This window comes from Engystomops pustulosus, chromosome 2 (assembly GCF_040894005.1).
Source record: "Engystomops pustulosus chromosome 2, aEngPut4.maternal, whole genome shotgun sequence".
NCBI lineage: Eukaryota > Metazoa > Chordata > Amphibia > Anura > Leptodactylidae > Engystomops > Engystomops pustulosus.
Window position 1 is genome coordinate 127,048,621 of NC_092412.1, and position 23,927 is coordinate 127,072,547.

Sequence of the window (23,927 nt, forward strand, 5' to 3'; positions counted from 1 at the left end):
TACCAAATATGTGGGGGTTTTGTGTATTTTATTCAATTGTACTGAATAAAAACTAATTTGGAGAAAATCTTATTCATTTTAGCATCACCATCTTTTCATATGCATAACTTTTTTATTTTTCGTCTGACAAATCTGGTTAAAGGCTTATTTTTTGCGAGAACAGTTGTTCTTTTTAGTGGGCTTATTTTAGAGTGTATAAAATTTTTAAATCACTTTTTAGGACATTTATAGGGTATTAATTAAAAATTATCTTTTTTCGGAACGGTTTTTGCGTTTTTTCCTTCCGGCGTTTACCGTACGGGTCCAGTAACGATTCTGTTTTATTATGCAGATTGTTACAGACGCGGCAATACCAAATACGCAGGGTTTTTTTTGGGTGTTTTTATGTTTTTTATACTTTATTAAGTGTTTTTTAGGGGCTTATATTTTTTTATGTATTTATTTTTTTTTTATTATAATGTGTAGTGTTAAGTGTTTTGCATATTTTTACTTCTATATACTTGAACTTAAACCAGCAATACTCTGATCACTGGTTCAAGTTCAATACACTGCTCTACAATACTATTTTATTGCAGAGCAGTGTAAACTGTCTGAGTTTTGTATTTGGACTGTGGTGTTTTTGGACTTTCTCCACTTTCCCAGCGCCGTCCTTCCGACTTTGTATGCTTTTCACTATATTTTTATTGTAATCTGTGAATTTTCTCTAGTAGAAGGTTAGGTTTATGTTAGTTATTTACGAGGGTATATGGTGACAGCCTGGCAGCTTCCATCACATGGAGGAGCAGGGAATGTGGAATAAGTGGTAGAAATTAGTGTTCACACAGCACAGACTATAGACTTCATGTAACTGTTTTACTAAGGGTTAATAGCTTATCTACACAGAGCCGATACTGCAAATGACAAGGTAACGGATGGAGGGGCTGATAGGGAACAGGAGAGTTTTAATAACTCACTATCCTGTGCAGGAGACATCTGCATTCACACATCAAACTCTGCTTCATACACACATGAACTCCTAAACTGTGAGCAGCAGCTTCTTCCCTCCCATGAAACAAAGTACAGACTCCAGGGCTTTTCAGCACATGGAGAGGAAGCAGCCATTGCAGCTTTGATGTAATCTGAGGGGAATAGCAAGGAAACTGCTGCATAGAGGTAACAAAGATAATGGTCAAAGTTGTTTTACATACCTAGAGCTATTGATTTGTGGGGAAAAAAAACCCTTTACAGTTACTCTTCAAAGCCATACATCCTACAGTTGAGCTTCAAATGGCAGATATAATACAGAATCTCAGAGTCTTATAGAATCTACTGATGCAGGAAATTCACATTTACAAGAGTGGAACATCAGTTCTGAAACATTTATGGCTCTCAAAATGCCTGACTAAGCTGTCATCTAACCACAGAGAGTACTTACTGATCAAGAAAAAAAAATCACATTCTAGGAGAAATATGCCAAGACTGGGAACACATGGCATATTTTTTGGTCCTAGGCTCCAATAACATGGTGAGAGCACTATTTTGCACCATGCACTAAGACCTAGCAAAAATGTTGCATTACAACACACATGGCCATGTCACCCCACTCGGCTACGGAACTGCTGCAGGTCTCCAACAAAACAGTGCACGAGCACACAAAACATACACCGTACATCAGTAGATGTACTGAGTGCCTCAGAGCAACCAATATGTACAATCTGGATAATCTTTTCATCTTTATAATGACATACACTGTGAGGATAATACTACATATATCTTGTAGCTATCAATGGTCATATCGTGCATGGCCTAGCAACAACCAAAATGGGGGTATGTTGTCTGGGTTCATTTACTACTTTTGTAGATTTATTTCTGTTAGTCGAGACTGGGACAAATACGTCACATAAAGAAGTAAAAGAAAACAGACAATGTGGTGATAAGTCACCCCCTAAGCATTGTATATGAATACATTTTCATATCCTGTTGTATAAAAATTAAAGAGGTATTCCCACGAAGACGAGTTTCTTAACCCCTACGCGACCTGGACATTATAGTACGTTCCTGCGGGTAGATACTTCCCGCACCAGGACATGCTATAAAGTCCCGCTTCTGACACCGAACTGAGCTGGCACCAGAAGCAGCGGCTGTCATCTGTCTAGTACAGCTGACACCGCTCTCTAACAACCGCGATCGGAGCCGGCTCCGATTGCGAGTGTTAACCCCTTACACACCACGGTCAAAAATGTAAGGGTCTTCCTGCATGCTCAGACAGTTTACACTGCTCTACAAAGAATTAGTATTGTAGAGCAGTGTATTGGACTTGAACCAGCGATCAGAGCACCACTGGTTCAAATTTATGTATAAGTAATTAAAAAAAAAAAAGTTAAAAAACACAAAAATGTACACATTAAAATAAATAAATAAAAAAAATACATAAAAATATAAGCCCCTAAAATGCCACTTTTTCACAGAGCTGGCACAAGAAGCAGCTGCTGTCAGCTGTCTATTACTTTCCCATACAAAAACTTAACAAAGTATAAAAAAAACCTGCAAAATATTTGGTATTGCCGCGTCCGTAACAATCTTTATAATAAAACAGAATTGTTACTGGACCTGCACGGTAAACGCAGGGGGAAAAACACTTTCAAAAAAAGATAAATTTTTAATTAATACCTTTAAAAAAATGCTCTAAAAAATTAAAGTCGATTTAAAAAATTTTACGCACTCTAAAATGAGACCACTAATAAGAACAACTCTTTTGCAAAAAAATAAGCCCCTAACCAGATTTGTCAGCCAAAAACTTAAAAAAAAAAGTTCTGCATATGAAAAGATGATGATGCTAAAATGAACAAGATTTTCTCCAAATTAGTTTTTATTCAGTAAAATTGAATAGAATACACGAAATCCCCACATATTTGGTATCGCTACGTCTGTGACAATCTGCATAATAAAACAGAATAGTTATTGGACACGCAGTGAACCCTGTAAAAAACAAACTCAAAAAACTCTCCGAAAAAAGGATAATTTTAAATTAATACCCTTTAAAAAATGCTCTTAACCCCTTCCCGAAGCGCCCCGTACTAGTACAGCGCGCGCCCGGTCCCGCTGCTTGGAGAAGGCTCGCGGGCCGAGCCCGCTCCATAGCCGGTAAGTCTTTGCTGCATATTGCAGCAAAGGCTTACCGCCAAACACCGATCGCGGGTGTTTTTACCTCGATCGCCACCGGCAATGCTGCTGGCGGCTTCAAAAAGATGGTGGGCATGGGCCGAAAACATTCTAAAACCTATACAAATTTGGTATCGACGTAATCGTAGGGACCCGAAGAATAAAGTAGACCTGTCATTTGGGGCGCACAGTGAAACCTGTAAAATCCAAGCCCACAAGAAATCATCGCAAATGTGTTTTTTCACCATTTTCACTGCATTTGGAATTTTTTTCCCCGCTTCCCAGTACACGCCATGGAATATTAAATACCGTCACTACGAAGTGCAATTTGTTACGCAGAAAACAAGCCATCACAGAGCTGAAAAAATAAAAAAGTTACAGATTTTTGAAGGTGGCGAGTGAAAAATGGAAGTGAAAAAAACTAAAAAAGGCCAAGTCGTTAAGGGGTTAAAAGGGATTAAAAAATATTACGCACTCCAAAATAAGACCACTAAAAAGAACAATCCTTCTAGCAAAAAATAAGCCCTTAACCAGATTTGTCGGCCGAAAGAAAAAAAAATTCTGCTCATGAAAGTCTGTGATGCTAAAATTAACATTTTCGCCAAATTACTTTTTTTAAAACTATATAAATAAGGTATTTTCGTAATTGTGGAGACCCATAGAATAAAAATACACTATTTTTATGGTATGGTAAACGGACAAAAAAAAAGTTCCTAAAAATTGATGATTTTCAACAAAGTTAATAAAATCTCACCAATTAGCTATAGATGCCCCAAGATTATGTACCAGAAAAGTGCATCTCATGTGGCAAAAAAATAAGCCCCTTTATGTCCACAATAAAAAAAAAAAAAAACTAAAAAAAAAATAAATAAATATATATATCCAATGTGAAAATACAAAATACATCTGCTGTGGATTCCATTCTATGCCCGGCTGTGCGCCAATACCTACATATGAGGTATCAGTGTACTAGGGAGAAATTGTTATGGATTAAATGAAAAAAGGCTCCACAAATTTTGATACCCAAATATTTAATTTTCCATTACAAATGTTTAATTTTCCACCCAAAATGAGTGTATTGTCAATGATATTTCAATTTGTAGACTGCACCTCCATTTTGTTTTAACCCCTATAAAACACCTAAAAGGTTGACAAACTTCTTAAAAGTGCTTTTTCATACGTTGAGGGGTGTAGTTTCGATAATGGGGTCATTTACAATTCTAAAAAGAGAAGAGAAAATACACCAAGCACCAATTTACACTGATTTCGTAAGACAGTTAATATGAAAGTTTTAATCAAGTTGTGGTCTCAATACATCAAAAAAATAAAATTACATATCCTGATTCTCACATATTATATTTCAATGTTGTATATAAGCAACAATAGATAAAATACATAACAGTACTGATTATCAAATGATTATATAAAAAAAAAATAAAATTAAAATCAGTCCTATATAAGTAGGCAGCAACGTAATGTTTATACCCAATTAGGACATTAAACGGTTAAGGACCGGGCCATTTCCCGTTTTTTCATTTCCATTTTTCACTCCCCACCTTCAAAAATCTATAACTTTTTTATTTTACGTAACAAATTGCACTTCATAGTGATTGCATTGAATATTTCATGCCATGTACTGGGAAGCTGGAAAAAAATTCCAAATGCAGTGAAAATGGTGAAAAAACGCATTTGTGTCGTATTCTTGTGTCCTTGGATATTACGGCTTTCACTTCACACCACAAATGACGCATCTAATTTATTCTTTGGGTCGGTACGATTACAGGGATACCAAATTTGTATAGGTTTTATAAAGTTTTCATACATTTACAAAAATTAAAACCTCATGAACAAAATTTTTTTTTTAATTTTGCCGTCTTCTTGTGCTTATAACTTTTCCATACTTCGTTGTATGGAGTTAAGGGTGGTGTCAACTTTTGCGACTTTTGATGATGTTTTCAATGATATTATTTTTAGGACTGTACGACCTTTTGATCACTTTTTATAGAATTTTTAATTTTTTTTTAAATGGCAAAAAAGTGCCAGTTTTGACTTTGGACGCGAATTTCCGTTACGGGGTTAAACGCAGTGAAAAACCGTTATTATATTTTGATAGATCAGGCATTTTCGGACGCGGCGATACGTAATGTGTTTATGATTTTTACTATTTATATTTATATCAGTTCTAGGGAAAGGGGGGTGATTTGAATTTTTAGGTTTTTTTATTATAATTTTTTTTTGTAACTTTTTTTTAATTTTTATTATTTTTGAGACTCCCTAGGGTACTTTAACCCTAGGTTGTCTGATCGATCCTACCATATACTGCCATACTACAGTATGGCAGTATATGGGGATTTTACTCCTCATACATTACAATGTGCTGATAGCACATTGTAATGAATGGGTTAACCCGAAGTAGCTTCGGGTCTTCGTGAGACCCGAAGCTACCATGGCGACGGATCGCCGCTCCCCGATGACGTCACGGGGAGCGGCGATCCTCGGAAAGATGGCGGCGCCCATGCGGCGCCATCTGTTTGAAGCCGCCGGCAGCGATCAGCAAGAAAACACCCTGTTACTGGTAAGCCTTTGCTGCAATATGCAGCAGAGACTTACCGGCTATGGAGAGGGCTTGGCCCGCGAGCCCTCTCCATGCATCAGAACGCGACCGCCGCCGTGAATACACGGCGGGCGGTCGCAAACCGGTTAAAAGGTATCACGGTGTGATTTCAGGCAGGGCAAAAAGGTGGCACTCAAAGGGGCCCACGTGCTTAACCTATACTGCAAAAATATGTTTAAAATGTAAAAAAGGTCTCATTTCTTGTTCCGTATAAGTATCAAAGTCCATATATTCGATTAAATTGTATGACCAGTCACATGCTCATATGGTTCAGTTGTTTCCACAATTGGATCTTTTAAGCTGCAGTCCACACAGGATGATTTTACACTGGGTGTGGGCTTCAAATTAGGTGGCCAGCCACTTATTTGAATAAGTAGCTGGATGCGATAAATATCTCTTTCATCAGATATACTGGCAAGGTTAACTTTTATTTGGATGTTGTGCTTACCCTCAGATCTGACTGCTTTGTTTGTGGAGGTAAAGGCTGATTAAACAACTGTTAAACAACTGAGGGTAAGCACAACATCCAAATAAAGGTTAACCTTGCCAACCTTGCATGCGACAGAAATCGGGGGATGTGCCGTCGGACTACCCGACGGATTCGGACAAGCCGCAGAATTTAAAAATGGAATTGTGTTGCAAGATCAAGCACTCACATGCACCAGGAAGAAGAAGGTTAACACTCGGGCGGATATCAGCGCGGAAGCGACACATGCAGGAAATTGGACGCACGACCTTAGTGAATCGCGGCAGACCCGAATCCTCGTCGGACAATGCACCGCGGGATTGCCACAGGACCGGGTAAGCAAATCTGCCCCATTGTGTCACGAGAAAATCTCAAAATCCCTTGGATATCTTATAGTGTCACAGGGCAGATTTGAAAAATGGGACCGCGTCCTAAAGGCCAAAATAGGCCGAGTTACATAGGGGTTAAATACACTCAGGATAACAAAATAGCACATTCTCTAATTCACTATTAATAACAAAATACAGCATTTCATACATAAAATTCCAACCCCTTGGTAAATGAGCGCCATTGTTCTCCTATAATGAGAATAGACATATGAGAAACTTCACCTTATACTTTAGTAGATTCATAGGGCAATAACGTGGGTCACTTTAACACCGGGCTAGGCAGAGCTAACCTGTTGCAATTGATAAAAAAAACCTGTTGGTATCATAACGGGCCAGAGTCACGTCTTGGGATCTCCTTGTTAGAAGCTAATATATGCAGGTACACATGATTTCCCTGGATTTCCCAGTCCCTCATTTGCATGTGGCCATTCAATCAGTGTTCACATTGTTGCGTCAACATAGCTTGTAAACATTGGGGATTTTAAGATTGTTTTCTCGTGACACATTGTACTTCAAATTAGTTTAACAATTTGGATGATATCTTTTTTGTTTAGTTATGAAAAAAACCTGAAAATTGGGAGGAAAAAATGTGGAAAAATTCTTTATTTTCAAAGTTCTAAATTGTCTACTTTTGAAGCAGAAAGTCATAGCACCCAAATAAATTCATAACTTGCATTTCCTAAATGTCTACTTCACGTTTTTTTTTTTTTTTTTTTTAATTCCACATATTTTAATAGAATGTTATGAGGCTCAGAATTTGGGGGCCATTTTTAAAATTTTTCGGAAAATCGTCAAAACCCGTATTTGCTCAACTTTCAAATGACTCAGAAAGGCCTAAATAATAGCTAGACTCTTAAATTATCCCATTGTGGAATCTACACTCCTCAACGTAATAGAAAGCTCTTTTAAGGGGCGTGGCCTGACGAGCGATGTGAGCGGCCGCATGTAAGAGCGCTCCAGACTCACCATCCTGAATATATCCTGCCCGGGTCATACATTGCAGGCCCGAAAGTACCGGAGGGTCGGCGGAACATCCCAGGACCGACAGGCAGGAGTTTAATATCATGCTGAGCCGGACAAAGAATAAGGGAGGTGAGGAGCGGGACAGCGTGCCAGCCACACCAGCAAAGCAACATGGCGCCGCCGCGGACCAGCTACAGGCGGTAGCAGCGTGCCTGGAAAAGTATGCCAGGGCGGTGCACCCTTCATCCAGCAAGTCCTCGGCCTCCTCGGCTGAGCTCCAGCAGCAGATGACCACCACAGCGGCAGGAGCAGGAACATCTTCCGCAGCCAGCACTGCAGGAACAGGTATGAAGGGGAGAGAAGCTGCAGCAGCCGCCATCTTGCCTGAGGGTCCCTCAATGCAGGACATATTTGAGGTAGTCACACAGAGTGGGGCTGCTATAAGTGCCTTTGTCACCCAGATTGGTGGACTATCTGAAGATGTGAGCCATATTAGGCATGATTTACAGAAAGTTAATGAAAGAGTGCGTGAGGTGGAGGACCGAGTGGGAGTCCTGGAAGATAAGATACCGCGCCAATGCATCGTGATATGAGCAGAGTGGTGAATAAGCTCGCTAATTTACAGTCCAAAGCAGATGATTTAGAAAATCGTTTACGGAGAAATAATTTGCGTTTGATTGAGAAACCTGAAAAAGTGGAGGGGCAGCGAGCTGCTGAGTTCTTAGAGGAGTGGTTTATTACCCAGTTTGGCAAAGATACCCTGACCCCTCTATTCGCTATTGAGAGAGCTCATCGAGTCCCGGCCCGTGCACCTCCTGTTGGCGCCCCTCCGCGGCCGCTTCTTCTCTGGCTCCTCCATTATCGTGATAGAGATATAATTCTGCAGGCAGCTAGAGATAATCCTGATCTTAAGCTTGTCAATATTTCCGGACTTCTCAGCAGAGGTCCAGAAGAAAAGGGCACAGTATTTAGATATCAAGAAGCATTTGAGAAGCCTGCAGCTACCCTATGCTATGTTGTATCCGGCACGTCTGAGGGTTGTGGCTTTTGAAGAAAACGCATGTGTTTATTACACCAGAGGATTGCTGAATTGGCTGGATAATAATGAGAACAGATTGAGGCGTAGAGATCCAGAGTAAGTACTCTGGTGTCACCTGCTAGCCAATGCGGGTATTGCCCTCCTTTTTCTCTTTGCTATGGAAAATAAAGGAAAAGATCAAGAGGGTGTTGAAACAAGTTGACTTACAGTTCTTTGTTCACTAAGGGACTTGCTGTTGAATACCCGGGGGCTATGATCTGTTCGGGAGAAGAAATTACTTGTGGATGTGTCAATTGAAGACCCCTTGATTCTGGTTGCGGAGCGGAGATTCGGCTTCAGGTTTTGGGCACAATCCCTCTTACGGGGGGAAATGGCTAGAATGTCGTGTATGTGTATCTATGTTAATATGATTTTTGTTACAAGTTTAGTTGGGGGGAAAATGTTTAAAGCAGACAGAGGGACTACAAGTCCGTATAAGAATTATATACCTATGGATCAGCTGTTTACTTGTGCTAGAGAGTGGGATGCTTCAATGTTATTTTTACATTTTGGAAAATGACGAATGTACTTAATGTGCTATTTTGGAATGTGCGGGGATTAGGAGACGCTGCTAAGAGATGTGCAGTATTTTCCCCATTGCAACGAAACCAACCTGCAATTTGGCGTTTAGCAGGGACCCATCTAGTAAAAGATAATGTGTCTACTATTCATAGAGCTGGATGTCTCACGAATTTCATTCTACATATACCACCCACTCTTGAGGAGTCAGTATATTGATACATTGCTCCATTCCATTCACTTGCTTGGAAAAATTAATTGACTCAGAAGGCCGCTTTGTGTGCCTTAAGTGTAAGCTGTATGGAACACTGATGTACCTAACTACAATATACATCCCTCCTCCTTTCTCCAGTGTTACCTTGAAAAGGGTACTATCTTTTATGGCAGCGTCTCCTGATCTCCCAGTACTGATAGTGGGGGATTTTAATAATTATCTGAATCCATATCTGGATAAACATCATACAGGGTCAAAAAGCACTTTTAAGAAGTTTGTTAACCCTTCAGGTGTTTTATAGGGGTTAAAACAAAATGGAGTTGCGATCTGTAAATTGTAATTTTCTTTTTTGACAATACATTAATTTTGGGTGGAAAATTAAACATTTGCAATTGATTAACCCCTTCCCGACATTTGACGTAATAGTACTGCATCACGGGAGGTGCGTTCCCGCAATTTGCAGTACTATTACGTCAAACTTCTGGCCCCGGCACCTAAACGGAGCCGGGGCCAGAAGCTGTGGGTGTCGGCTATATATTATAGCCGACACCCGCCTCCAACACCAGCGTTCGGAGATTTCTCTGATCGCGGGTGTTAACCCCTAACACATGTGGTCGCGCTAGGGGCATTTCACAAGAATGCCCCCCGCGGTGCTTACCGTGGCTCGGATCGCAGGACCCAGCTGTAACACACGGAGCATGTGCAGCATGCTCAATGTGTTACATTACACAGTGTAATACATCTGTATTACAATGTGTAAGGTGAAGAATAGCTTGATTTTCATAAAATCTCTTCACAAAAATGTTCTAAAAAGTGATAAAAAAAAAGTTATGAGCGCCAAAATGGTACCACTTGAAAGTTACGTCTCCGAAAAGATGGCGATGCAAAAAAAAAATAAAAAATTAGATTTCCTCTATATTCGTTTTTCTCCAGTAAAATTGTAAAAATAAATGAAATCCGATATAAATGAGGTATCACCGTAATCGTAGTGATCTGTAGAATAAAGATAATATAGTATTTTTAGAATACGGTGACCCCCAAAAGATACAAAAAGAAAGGAAACCAAAATTGACAATTTTCCTTTCACCGATACATTCAAGAGTTAATAAAATCTCATCAATAAGCTAATGACCCACTAAAATGAAATATTTGTAAAGTGCATCTCATGTCGCAAAAAATAAGCCCTTATATGTCCAAATTGCCAAAAAAATAAAGATTGTATAGCCAATAAAAAGTGACAATGCATAATCTGCCCTGAATGGCGCAGCTTCCCTTCAAATGCCCTGGCGTGTACCCATACAGCAGGTTACCACCACATATGGGGGATTGTTATACGCGGGAGGGACTGGGTATCAAATTTTGTGGAGCGTTTTGCTACTTTATCCACTGAGAATTTGTACATTTGTTTGAAAAAAAACCCAAAAACATTAATTTAGCCAAAAAAAATTTACTTTCAAAATTGTATCCGATTTTGTTTTAACCCCTGTAAAACAATTAAAGGGTTAACAAACTTCATAAAAGTTGTTTCACGTACGTTGAGGGTGTAGTTTCTATAATGGGGTAATTTATGGGGTTTTACTTTTAGTTAGGCCTCTCAAAGTGACTTGAGCAGGCCCCTCAATAGCAGGATTTTGCGTTTTTTATGAAAATGTGAAAAATCGTACCTAACGTTCAAAGGCCCATAACATCCTACAAAAATAAGAGTATGCATAAAAAACCATGTCCACATAAAGTCGACATTCGGTGAATGTTAGTTATTAAGTTTTTTTGCTGTTATAACTATATGTGGAAAAAGTAGAACATTTTGAAGTTCAAAAATCGAGAATTTTTCCAAATTTTCACCAAATATCTGATTTTCGCATAAATAAATGCAAAACATACCACCAAAATTTTTCAACTAACATGAAGTACAATGTGTCACGAGAAAACAATTTAAAAAAAAACACTTTGATATGTTAAAGCGTTTCAAAGTTATAACCACTTATAGTGACACAGGGCAGATTTGAAAAAATGGGCCGTGTCAGGAAGGTGAAAAGTGGCTTTGGCGTTAAATGAAAATAAGGCTCCACAAAGTTTGATACCCAAATTCTCCTGAGTACACCGATACCCCATATGTGGTGGGATCCTGCTGTATGCACGTCCGGGCATAGTATGGAAGGAGGCGCCATCCAGAGCAGATTTGCATTGTCAAATTGTACAGGATATTATTTTTTTTTTATTTTTTTTAATGTGGACCTATAGGGGCTTATTTTTTGCCACATGAGACGCACTTTTCTGGTACATAATTTTGGGGCATCTATAGCCAATTGGTGAGATTTTATTAACACTTTGCTGGTGGAGGAAATTAAAATCATCAAATTTTGGGAAGATTTTTTTTTTTTTTTTTTTTTTTTTACACGATACCATAAAAATCATAAAAATACTTTTATTCTAGGGGTCGCCATTTCCCCAATTAAACTGAACAAAAACTAATTTGGAGAAAATCTTGCTCATTTTAGCATCTCCATCTTTTTTTTGTCAGAAACATTCTTTTTAATGGTCTTATTTTAGAGTGCGTAACATTTATCATTTTTTATAGAAGGGTATTAATTAATTTATATACATTAATTTATATAAAGGGTATTAATTTATATAAAGGGTATTAATTAAAAATTATCTTTTTTCGAACGTTTTTTGAGGTTGTTTTTTTACGTGGTTCGCTGTGCGGGTCCAATAACTATTCTGTTATATTATGAAAACTGTCACAGACGCAGCAATACAAAATATGTGGGGGTTTTATGTATTTTATTCAATTTTACTGAATAAAAATTAATTTGGAGAAAATCTTCTCCTTTTCATATGCAGAACTTTATTTTTTGGCTGATGAATCTTATTTTTTGCGAGAAGAGTTCTTTTTAGAGGTCTCAGTATAGAGTGTGTAACATTTTTTTTAATCATTTTTTCTATCATTTTTAAAAAAAGTTTTAAAAATGATCTTTTTTTTGGAACTTTTTTTGCGGAGGTTTTTTCCCCGGCAATTACCGTGGAGGTTCAGTAACGATTCTGTGTTATTATACAGATTGTTACGGATGCGGCAATACCAAATATGTGGGTTTTATTTGTGTATTTGTGGTATTTATACTTTATTAAGTGTTTGTATGGGAAAGTAATAGACAGCTGACAGCAACTGCTTCTGGTGCTGGGGCCACAAGCGGGACATTATAGAATATCCCTGTGCGGTAAAGTATCTTTCTGCATGGACATACAAAATCATCCTGGTTAATTAGGAGTTCATTATCTTTATTTAAAGTTATACTTTGTCTCCTACTTACTGCTTCAGTGAAAACTTATATAAGTAAGGATAGAGGAAAACGGGGGGAACTGCTCTTCTAGTTTCCATACGAATCTCCAAACATTTATATTGCGAGACTGACTACATGGGGCGGTAGATCATAGGAACACATGGTGGTGCACTAGCTCACATAGTCCACAGTAACAGTGATGAGCAGTTTCAAGAAGAAAAAAAGAGCTGGCACTCACCATTGTAAAACATCTCAAACTTAATTCCCAAAACACATTAAAAATTTGCAGCGGGAGAGAGGAACAGAGTAGGAGCTCACTAGAGGCGATGGTTCGTTTTGCGCTACACATGCTTAATCTTGCCTAATCCTGACGGACTTTGCACATTTATTTAGGTGTTAACGGCTTGCACAGGTATTTAAGAAGTGTCTGTGCCACTATTGAGTCGCACATAGACCTTTTGTGGCAAAGCTGCGCTAGCCACCATGCGTCACAAATTAGATGGTGTTCCGGCATTCAGTCGGATCGTGCGCCAGATTTAACATGCAAAGTCTGTCCCACGCTCTATGTTAAAGGTGCAAAAAGTTGGTGACCTCTGTCGGGCCAGTGCAGGGAAGCAACAGATTCCTGATTTCTGGCGCACGTTCATAATGAATCTGTCACCCAGCATTAAACAGGGGCAGAGCACTTTTGGTGCAGTTGCCCACATTCTTAGTAAATGTGCCCCAATGTATCTGCTTCGGAAGTCCCCGCCCACACTCTGGAATTTTACACTGACCAGCTTAAGGAGTGTTCGAAGCTAAAACTGCAATAAAACTGAGTAAAATTGTATAGTAATGGGTTAAAAAATACCTTTATTGTATAAACATTACTAGGGGATTGAAATTTGAGAATTTTCTTTCATGGACAAACCCGGTTAAGCTTTAAGGCTGCAGCCACCAACTTCCCAGAATCCCATGTCTTCAAGGTAAAAATAAAAGTTTAGAAATGCCAATCTTTGAGGAGGAATTTTAGTCTCAAATCATTAAAGACGCATCCATCAACACACCGCGCATGGAACTAATCCACATCCACAATATGGCAATAATTTTCCGAAAACAAAAATATGCCAAACCTGCATATTTCATAGGATGAGAGCAACCAGTCTCCAGAGCCTACACTTTCTATGGCATTACATTTTCTTAGATTTATAATACATGTTGCACTAGAGTAAAACAGCAGCAGCCCCGCTTCTCAGCAAGTCGAGTCCTCCCCAGTGCTGTAACACTCACAATTATCGAGGCACGCCTGGAGTATAGGAGTTGTTGCACGCGCATAACTAACAGGTAGTTCTGGAGACCCCCACACTCGTCTCCCAATGTGGCCAGCAGCATACTGCAGGACCCGGAACAGTCGTTTACCTGTCTTTACTCAAGGGACCTAACAAAGTTATCTTGTGTCCTCTTCATCTGCACTCAGGTCTTCTTGCAGGGACAGAAAACCACCAAAGCTGGAGAGAGGGAGCGTCCTTTTCTTTTATGGTCCGGTTATCCTAAGGGATGGACCCTCTCTCAGTTGGGTGAACTCATGGTTAAGGGCAAAATATTGTAAATGAGAAATTAAGTGTGTAAAAACTTAGGGGCTCACTTTTTGACAATGAAGGCTGTAAGTTGTGAAACCCATGCCTGGCCATATTTATTAACCTCCGTTGCAGAAGTTTCCAGCTGTCTGATGTTTGGGTTCTAACATCCTTTATCCCAATATTTCCCTCCTCTGAATCCCTTTTGTACTTATGTGCAATTATTGCAGGTTTCTTTATTGTTATTGTCCTACTAGCTTCTTATATGTGGGAGCGCCACTGTCATTTAAATGACATATTAAATAGTATCGCCATTTTTTTTTTTACGGTGCCCTAAAGGACCTAATGTTTATACCATCCAATCGATTCCTGGAAGTATAAACTTTGGTGCATTGGGTTTTAAATTCCTCTTAGAGACCTTCCCACTATAAGGCCAACAGTCAGTACACTTAGGCCAGATGGCACTTCTAGATCTGCTTATTTAGCATAAAGGGGTTTTCCCACAAACGAAAATTAGGCCCTATACACGGCAACTTCCAAGCCCCGGACTGGCAATAAAAACGGACTTACTAGCTAAACAACAGCAGGCCGCATCTCCTGTCATGGCGTCAGTTGAATATAGACATACAGTCCCCAGGCCTTAGTTTCGCGAGTACCTCACGCGCTGGGAGGGCTCGGTGCTCCCTACAGCCGACCGCCTCCAGAGCATCCAGGCTACATTCAGAGCGGAGCTCTCGGCGGCAATCAAAAAGTTTTCTGCTCAGATCCAGGACATTGCTCAAAGGACGACGAGGCAGCAGATGCGATAGAGGAATATCAAACTCCCTTGAATGAGTAAGCTGCATGCATAAAGCGGTTGGAGCTAAAATATGAGGACATCGAGTACAGATCCAGAAGGGGAAAAATAAGGATAAAGGGTCTGCCAGAAAGCAATAAAGATGTGAAGGAGAAGGCCACAAACTTGTTTGCAGCCCTATTGCCACCAGTGTCTCTACACAGGGCCCTATGTAGACAATGCAATCCGGAGGTACCTAGGAATGTGGTCTTGAAGTTACTCGATGAGGATTTCTGAGACCATATTCTATATGCGGTCTGTGAGAACCCTTATTTGCCAGACCTCTCGTCTGCAAACAGCATAACTGTATCCATTAGCCCAACAACTCTTGCTAGAAGGAGATCCCTCGAACCATCACTGGGGTCCTACAAGCAGCACAAGTGAAATATAAAATGGGGTTTCCATTTTACCTTATTTTGCACCTAAGAATATCGGAGCTATGTAATCCACACACTCGAGGAAGGCAAGCAACATTCACCTAAACCGTCTAGAGATTGGCAAGAGATTGGTCGCTTAACCCAAGTACCCTCTCCTCTGGACTGATTTTGGCTTGAGACCCCCATCTTGTCTATATTTGATGCAGTTTCACCAAAGTTCCAGATCCAGCAATGCTACTGAAGTTTCTACCTGGGCAAAATTCTTCATGCCCGAGATGTACTGGACATGTTATCTTTTTTCCTGAGATCAGGTTTTTGGTTTCAGGACACATCAGGACTATTGCTGCCCCCTGTAGGAGAAGTTTGGAGACTGCCAATTTAATATTAGGCCCTCTCCTTTCTCCTGAAAAGAAAGTTCTTATGTTAGTAATGTCTTGTGTTTTGGTTGGAGTCTTGCCCCATGTTTCCCTTTGTGCATCTGTTCCTTTCCCCGGCTGGAGAGCGTGAGGTATTTTGCTGAATCATGATTATGCGAATATGCACCTGTAAAATTTTTGTATTACTCATCGCAAGATCTGCTATAGCCCTACAGTTATTGAAATAAGTATGTTTATTCAGCACAATGTACTGCCCCATCTCACTGGCGTAAGGCTTTAATTGATTATATGCACTTTTCCAAGACCACCTCCCCCTCTTACTTTCACAGCAAATATAGAAGAGTATATCTCTCCTCCCACTCTAGAAAGATTAGAGGGGTGGCAGTTTTCTTGGAAAACTCCTTCCCATTTGATCCTAGCAATACAATTGTAGACTATAAAGGCCGCTTTATCATTCTCCAAGGTGCAATTGAAAGCATCACCACATGCATTGTAAAAACTATATACCGCAGGGTGAACAGCGGTGTACTTTTGAAACGATCTGTACACATTTAGCTTCACTACCATACTGTGCTTTGAACTGGTGTGGTGACTTCAATTTCACCCTGAACCTCAACCATGACAGCATCTCTCCAGGGAGATTGGGTGACGCGTTACACGTATTACACACCGGACCATATATCTTACTCGCATATTGACCTTAGGCTACATTCACACTGCCGTTGCCCACCCGTGCCATACCGGGCAACGGCAGTGCACAGGGATAGGAGGAGGAGGTGAGCGCAGCTCACCCCCGCCCCTCTCCATTGAGATACATGGTGCCGTATTACGGGAAAAGATAGGACCGGTCCTATCTTTTTCCCGGGTCCGGAGCGGTACGGTGCCGGGCGCCCATTGCGGTCTATGGAGGACGTATATACGTCGGCCATATATACGTCCTCCATACAGTAGTGTGAATGTAGCCTTATTGTTCTCCACACACGTGCCTTCAGCATGGTCAGACCATGATGTTTTGAGCTCACTGTGCCTACCTCCATTTACTGATGGCACCTTAATGAGGCGATGCTACAAGATCCACCTGTAAAGGGTCAGGTTGAGGAAGACCTTAAAGAGAACCCGTCATGCAAAATAACCCCCCTAAACTAAATATATTTTCATAAACTGCCATTAGAGAGCATTGCCTCTATCCCTTTATTGTCCCTCTACATGCCTGTAAACCTAAGCAATGAGGTCCTAAAGCTGTATGCAAATGACCTGTGAAATGTCCAATGAAGCATTAGCATATTCAAGCTGTCCACTCTATTCATGAGTGGGAGGCACAGTCACACCCCCAGTGCTTGACTGACAGCCTGTATAATGGTGTGAGCCTGTATAATGATGTGATGGCTCCATGTGCTTGCTGGTGGCCACGCCCCCTGCAGCCTGTGTCTGCATGTGTGTGTGTGTTTAGGAGAGATACAGCAGCTCCAGGCTTCAGCCATGTTACAGCAGAACATGTCAGATTCATGTGTAGCTGATGTCTGTGTCTCTCACCTGTATATTAGGAGGATGCAGCACACACTAGCCATGCTTTACTATACATTACACACAGACATGAGCAGGGGGAGGGGGAACAGGAGTGACATCACTGCCTCTGACCATGTGACCCGCCTCATTTACATAATAAAGAATAGATGATTTTACAATGATTAATGTATGAAATAACTAAATAAAGGCTGGGATGGATCCTTGTGAGCTGCTCCAACAGGTAGAGGTGACAGGACTAGTGGCAGGGACCTGATGACAGGTGTCCTTTAAGAGATATTTCCAGAACAATTGTTCCCCTGAAACGCCCATAGGGGTTAGTTGGGTTTCACATAAAAAGTACATTTAGGATAAATTATGATTCTAGCGGCCAATAGGAAAAAGGAAAGGGACAGAATGCAGCTTGAACTGGAAAGTAAATTGCTGCGTCTGGGAGCAAGCCAATCAAATCTCCCCTCTAGGTATCTTTACAGACAAATCTTTGAGACTAATCTTCAGCTACAAACAATCCTTACAGTACACACCAAAAAGGCTAAACGTTGGACACAGACCACGTTTTACAAACAAAATGGATGTGGCTCAAAAATTGCGTCTATGAATACTATACTCAAGGGTTAACACTACCTAATAGGATATATCAGGGATATATCCCTAATAGGATATATATCAGGAGTTCCATAACTTTTATACTTCTATATACTTTTATACTCTCAGCCCCAACCACCTAGTGCCCAGACACTGGACAACTTTCTTTCTACTGTGCACCTCCATTACAGAAGCAGTAGCCGCAGATCTCCGAAACCACCTGAGGAGATCTCTCTAGCAATTAAAAACTTTAAAAAAGGTGAAGCCCCTGATGGCCTGTCAGCACTTTACTGTAATTTAGACATAGAAACAGCTTTTGACCATTTCTTGGGATTATTTATTTTCAGTACCAAGTTTGGATTCCACCAGGCCTTTATGTCATCTCTGATATTGTTATACGATGCATCAGTATCCCACTACTCCAACTCCTATAAACATAGAAAGAGGCACTCGCACTATTAGCCCTGGTGATGGAACCCCTGGCGGCATCCATAAGGGCTGACCATGACATAAAGAGGGTTTGAAGTAGATGGCAATTCCTTTAAGGTCAGTCTATTTGCCTACGATATACCGTATATACTCGTGTATAAGCCGAGTTTTTCAGCACAAAAAATGTGCTGAAAAACCTAATCTCGGCTTATACACGAGTTAATAAAAAAAAAACATGAGGTAATAAAAAAAAAAAAAAATTAATACTCACCATCCGGCTCCCGGTCCTCGGCGGCGGCTCCCGGTCCTCGGCGGCAGCTCCCGATCCTCTGCGGCGGCTTCTCTCTTCGATCTTGACGTGCCGGCAGTCGCGTCTATGCGACTTGCCGGCGGGCGCACAATATGATGTAGCGGTGTCGCCGCTGATGACGTCATCAGCGGCGACACCGCCGCATCGCACTGTGCGCCCGCTGGCAAGTCGCATGGACGCGACTGCCGGCACGTCAAGATCGAAGAGAGAAGCCGCCGCAGAGGATCGGGAGCTGCCGCCGAGGACCAGGAGCCGCCGCCGAGGACCGGGAGCCGCCACTTCAAATCAAAGGTGAGTATCGTCGGAGGGTGAGTATTAAGTTTATTTTTTTATTATACTGGGGGCAGGCTGTATACTTCGTGGGGGCAGGCTGTATACTTCGTGGGGGCAGGCTGTATACTTCGTGGGGGCAGGCTGTATACCCTGTGGGGGCAGGCTGTATACTTCATGGGGGCAGGCTGGCAGGCTGTATACTTCATGGGGGCAGGCTGTATACTTCATGGGGGCAGGCTGTATACTTCATGGGAGCAGGCTGTATACTTCATGGGGGCAGGCTGTATACTTCATGGGAGCAGGCTGTATACTTCATGGGGGCAGGCTGTATACTTCATGGGAGCAGGCTGTATACTTCATGGGGGCAGGCTGTATACTTCATGGGAGCAGGCTGTATACTTCATGGGAGCAGGCTGTATACTTCATGGGGGCAGGCTGTATACTTCATGGGGGCAGGCTGTATACTTCATGGGGGCAGGCTGTATACTTCATGGGGGCAGGCTGTATACTTCATGGGGGCAGGCTGTATACCTCATGGGGGCAGGCTGATTGTATACTACTTGGGACAGGCTGTATACTACAGGGGGCTAGCTGGCTGTATACTACACCCTCGGCTTATACTCGAGTCAATAGGTTTTCCCATTTTTTTGTGGTAAAATTAGGGGTCTCGGCTTATACTCGGGTCGGCTTATACTCGAGTATATACGGTACTTACCCTTTTCTCTCCTCACTTGTGCCTTCCACCTCTACATGTGTTACTGCAACAATATGCCAGCGTCTCGCGTAAATTTGGATAAAGCCGAAGCTCTATTCTTTAACATCCCTATCCAAGAACAGAATAACTTATTATCAAACTACGGATTCCAAAACAGAGAACAATATCTCACCTATCTAGGAGTCTGACTCATCATCGCTCCTCCTTATATAAATGGAACAGGTTTCGTGCGGATCTTTTATGTCATGAGGTAATGGGCTGTTTACTCAAAGCCTAGTAATGAACACTCTACACACCATATAACACCCCATGTACCTTTTTCACATGTGACCTCCTGTGCAGGAATATTGAAGCTCTGAGGATTGTACAGCTTATTATTGGTGTTCTTTCATAAAATTATTTATGAAAAACTATAAACAAAAAAAAACAAAAACAAAAGCAAAACCACAAACCTTTTCCATTTCTTGACGAAAAGTTGTAAAAAGCTCATTACTTTTTGCCATTGTGGTCTGAAATTCTTCGAACTTGTCCATGTAAAGAGACAGCTGAAAAAAATAAACAAATTACCTTAGTTTAAACTATATTCTAGCTGCTTTAAAGCAAAACCATCACCAGGAATGCAATTTTTAGCTGGTGACGGGTTCCAATAGCCTATGCAATGTCAAGTCTAAAATGTCTTTGTCAGCATTCTGCAAACGGCCACTACTCTACAAAACTATTTCATATTACCCGGCTCCCTGCCAACAGTGTGTGGTGTGTCCTGGGGTCAGAAAGGTTGGGCGGCTCACAGCTGCAGCCTGTGTCCCAGTCTCATTAAAGGACATCTACCACCAGGATGAAGGATAGTAAAATAGTACACTGAGATACTGGTGTGTGCCCCCTCTCGCAGGTTCCATTCTTCTATAAGCTTCCTGTGCCCTTGTTTTTAAGAATAAAAGGCTTTACAAATTATGTAAAATGAGCCTGAGATTCTACAGGCTCCATTAACACCTATGGAACCTGGAGCGCCTCAGGCTCATTTGCATAAAATTTTAGAAGCCTTTACTAAAAAATAAATAAATAAATAAAATAAAAAAAAAAAGGACATAAGAAGCTAGAAAAAAAAAAAAAAGAAAAGATCCTGCTAGAGGGCACACACCTGCATGTAAGTGTGCTTGTGACTAGGACTTACCACATGCTGCTGGCAGGGAGCCAGGTAATGCAAAATAAAATTTTATAAGGTAGTAGGAGTATTCAAAATGCTGACAAGGTTTTTTTTTTTTTTTTAAATCAGATGCTTCTTTTTCAACTTTTACACATAAACATACAAACAAAAAGAAAAAAAAAAAAACAACAACCCACCAACCTTCCCATTCCAGCCAAGGATACAGGTCAGGTACGGCAAAACCAACATGCATGTTATATACGATCAAGTCGCCATGCAGGGCTATGAAATAAGTTTGCCAGGCTGGTGGATGAGGGGGATATCAGCTCTGGGGTAGCAATGCTGCAGAAAGACATGGCCGCTAGCAACCAGGGGAATGTCTGCTCCAGTAAGAAGGGTAATGGGAGCACAGGCAAGGTCAGACAGGTGCTGGTAGTGGGAGATTCCATTATTAGGGGAACACACAGGGCAATCTGTCACAAAGACCGTGCATACCGAACAGTGTGTTGTTTGCCGGGTGCTCGGGTTCGGCATGTTGCGGATCGGGTTGACGGATTACTGGGAGGGGCTGGTGAGGAACCAGCGGTCATGGTCCACATTGGCACTAATGACAAAGTAACAGGTAGGTGGAAGGTCCTTAAAAATGATTTCAGAGATTTAGGCCATAAGCTCAGGGCAAGGACCTCAAAGGTAATTTTCTCAGAAATACTGCCTGTACCACGTGCCACACCAGAAAGGCAGCGGGAGATCAAGGAGGTAAATAAGTGGCTCAAAAGTTGGTGTAGGAAGGAGGGGTTTGGGTTCATGGAGAACTGGGATGACTTTTCTGTGGGCTACAGGCTCTACAGTAGGGATGGGCTGCACCTCAATGGGGAGGGGGCCGCTGTTTTAGGGGAAAAAATGGCTAGAAGGTTGGAGGAGTGTTTAAACTAGAGACCTGGGGGGAGGGCAATTACACTTGTGCAGGGCAAATAGACGGTGTACATAGAGAGCTGGGAAGGGTCATAGTCCATGGGGGAGGAAGGGGGGCTGGAATGAGATTGGGGAATAAGGACAAAAGGAATACGGACAGGGAAAACCATATAAAGTGTATGTACACAAATGCCAGAAGCCTCACAAACAAAATGGAGGAACTGGAACTCTTGATGTTGGAGCGAAAATATGATATAGTGGGTATCAGCGAGACATGGCTGGACAGTAGCTATGACTGGGCTGTTACTATAGATGGTTATAGTCTTTTTAGAAAGGATCGTATAAATAAAAAAGGGGGAGGGGTTTGTTTATATGTGAATTCTTGCCTCAAGCCCGTCCTGCGAGATGACATCAGTAACGCAAATGTGGAGTCCCTATGGGTGGAGATAAGAGGAGGGAAAAATAAAAATAAAATATTACTAGGGGTTTGTTATAAGGCTCCAAATATAATGGAGGCAGCAGAGGAAATGCTGATAAGTGAAATGGATGCGGCTTCAAAGCATGGTGAAGTACTTATCATGGGGGACTTCAATTACCCAGATATTGACTGGGGGGCAGAAACCTGCAGGTCCTTCAAAGGTAGCAGGTTCTTGTCAACAACAAAAGACAATTACCTGTCGCAACTAGTCCTGGAGCCAACAAGAGGGGGGGCACTGCTGGACCTTATCCTTACCAACAGACCTGATAGGATATCAAAACTACAGGTTGGGGGGAACCTGGGGAATAGTGATCATAATATCATTGATTTTGTATTACGCTTTACTAAGAGCGTTAGTGAAGGGGCAACCAACACTCTAAACTTCAGGAGGGCAAATTTTCAGCAACTAAGGGAAGACCTTAAAGGCATAGACTGGGATAATGCTCTCAAGGACAAAAGCCCCCCCAAAAAATGGGACTTTTTCTCATATATTCTGAAAAAGTCCTGTGAGAAACACATACCTTATGGGAAAAAGCATAAAAGGAACAAGAAAAACCCTATGTGGCTAACTAGTCTTGTAAGGAAAGCAATAAGCGAGAAAGATAAAGCGTTTAAGGTGCTAAAACGTGAAGGGAGCGATGAGGCATTACAGGATTATAGAGAGAAAAATAAATCCTGTAAAAAGCAGATAAAGGCCGCAAAAATAGAGACTGAGAGAAATATTGACAGGGAGAGCAAAAATAATCCCAAATTATTTTTCAAGTATATAAATGATAAGAAACTAAAAACAGAGAGTGTGGGTCCCCTTCGAAATAACATGGGGGTCATGGTGGAAGGAGACGAGGAAAGGGCCAATCTACTGAATGTCGCCTTCTCAACTGTCTTTACCCTGGAAAATCCCCTGGTGGAAGACACAATGAGGAATAATGTTAATTCTTTTTATAATGTCAACAGTTTAACCCAGGAAGAGGTACGGCGCCGCCTCGCAACCACTAAGATAGATAAATCACCGGGGCCAGATGGCATACACCCCCGGGTTCTGCATGAATTATGTACGGTGATAGACAGACCGTTATTTTTAATATTTGAAGATTCACTGAGGACTGGTTATGTTCCACAGGAATGGCGCATAGCAAATGTGGTACCAATATACAAAAAAGGATCAAATAGCGATCCTGGAAACTACAGACCCGTAAGTCTAACTGCTGTGGTGGGGAAAATATTTGAGGGGTTTATTAGAGATGCTATCCTGGAGTATCTCACTGTGCACAACCTTATAACCCAGCGTCAGCATGGGTTTATGAGAGATCGGTCCTGTCAGACTAATCTGATTGGTTTCTACGAGGAGGTAAGTTCAAGACTGGATCTGGGGGACGCTGTGGATGTTGTATATCTGGACTTCTCAAAGGCATTTGACACCGTGCCACATAAAAGGTTGGTATATAAAATGAGACTGCTGGGAATAGGAGAAAATCTGTGTATCTGGGTAAGTAATTGGCTTAGTGATAGAAAACAGAGGGTGGTCATTAATGGCACATTCTCAGATTGGGTTGATGTTACCAGTGGAGTGCCACAGGGGTCAGTATTGGGGCCACTTCTTTTTAATATTTTTATTAATGACCTTGTAGTGGGTTTACACAGTCAAGTTTCAATATTTGCAGATGATACTAAGCTGTGTAAAGTAATAAATACTGAGGTCGATAGTTTAGCATTACAGAGGGATTTGTGGAAGCTTGAGGGATGGGCA

General features: G+C 41.3%; 1 protein-coding gene across 2 annotated transcripts in view; it reads right to left on the reverse strand.

The window, feature by feature from the left end:
* TXLNG (taxilin gamma) overlaps positions 1–23,927 on the reverse strand; it is a 60,646-nt gene that overhangs the window by 3,252 nt on the left and 33,467 nt on the right. For both annotated transcript variants that reach the window (XM_072136323.1, XM_072136322.1), the window contains exon 8: positions 20,099–20,191. In XM_072136323.1, coding sequence (XP_071992424.1) covers positions 20,099–20,191 — 93 coding nt within the window. The remainder of the gene's footprint in view (positions 1–20,098; positions 20,192–23,927) is intronic.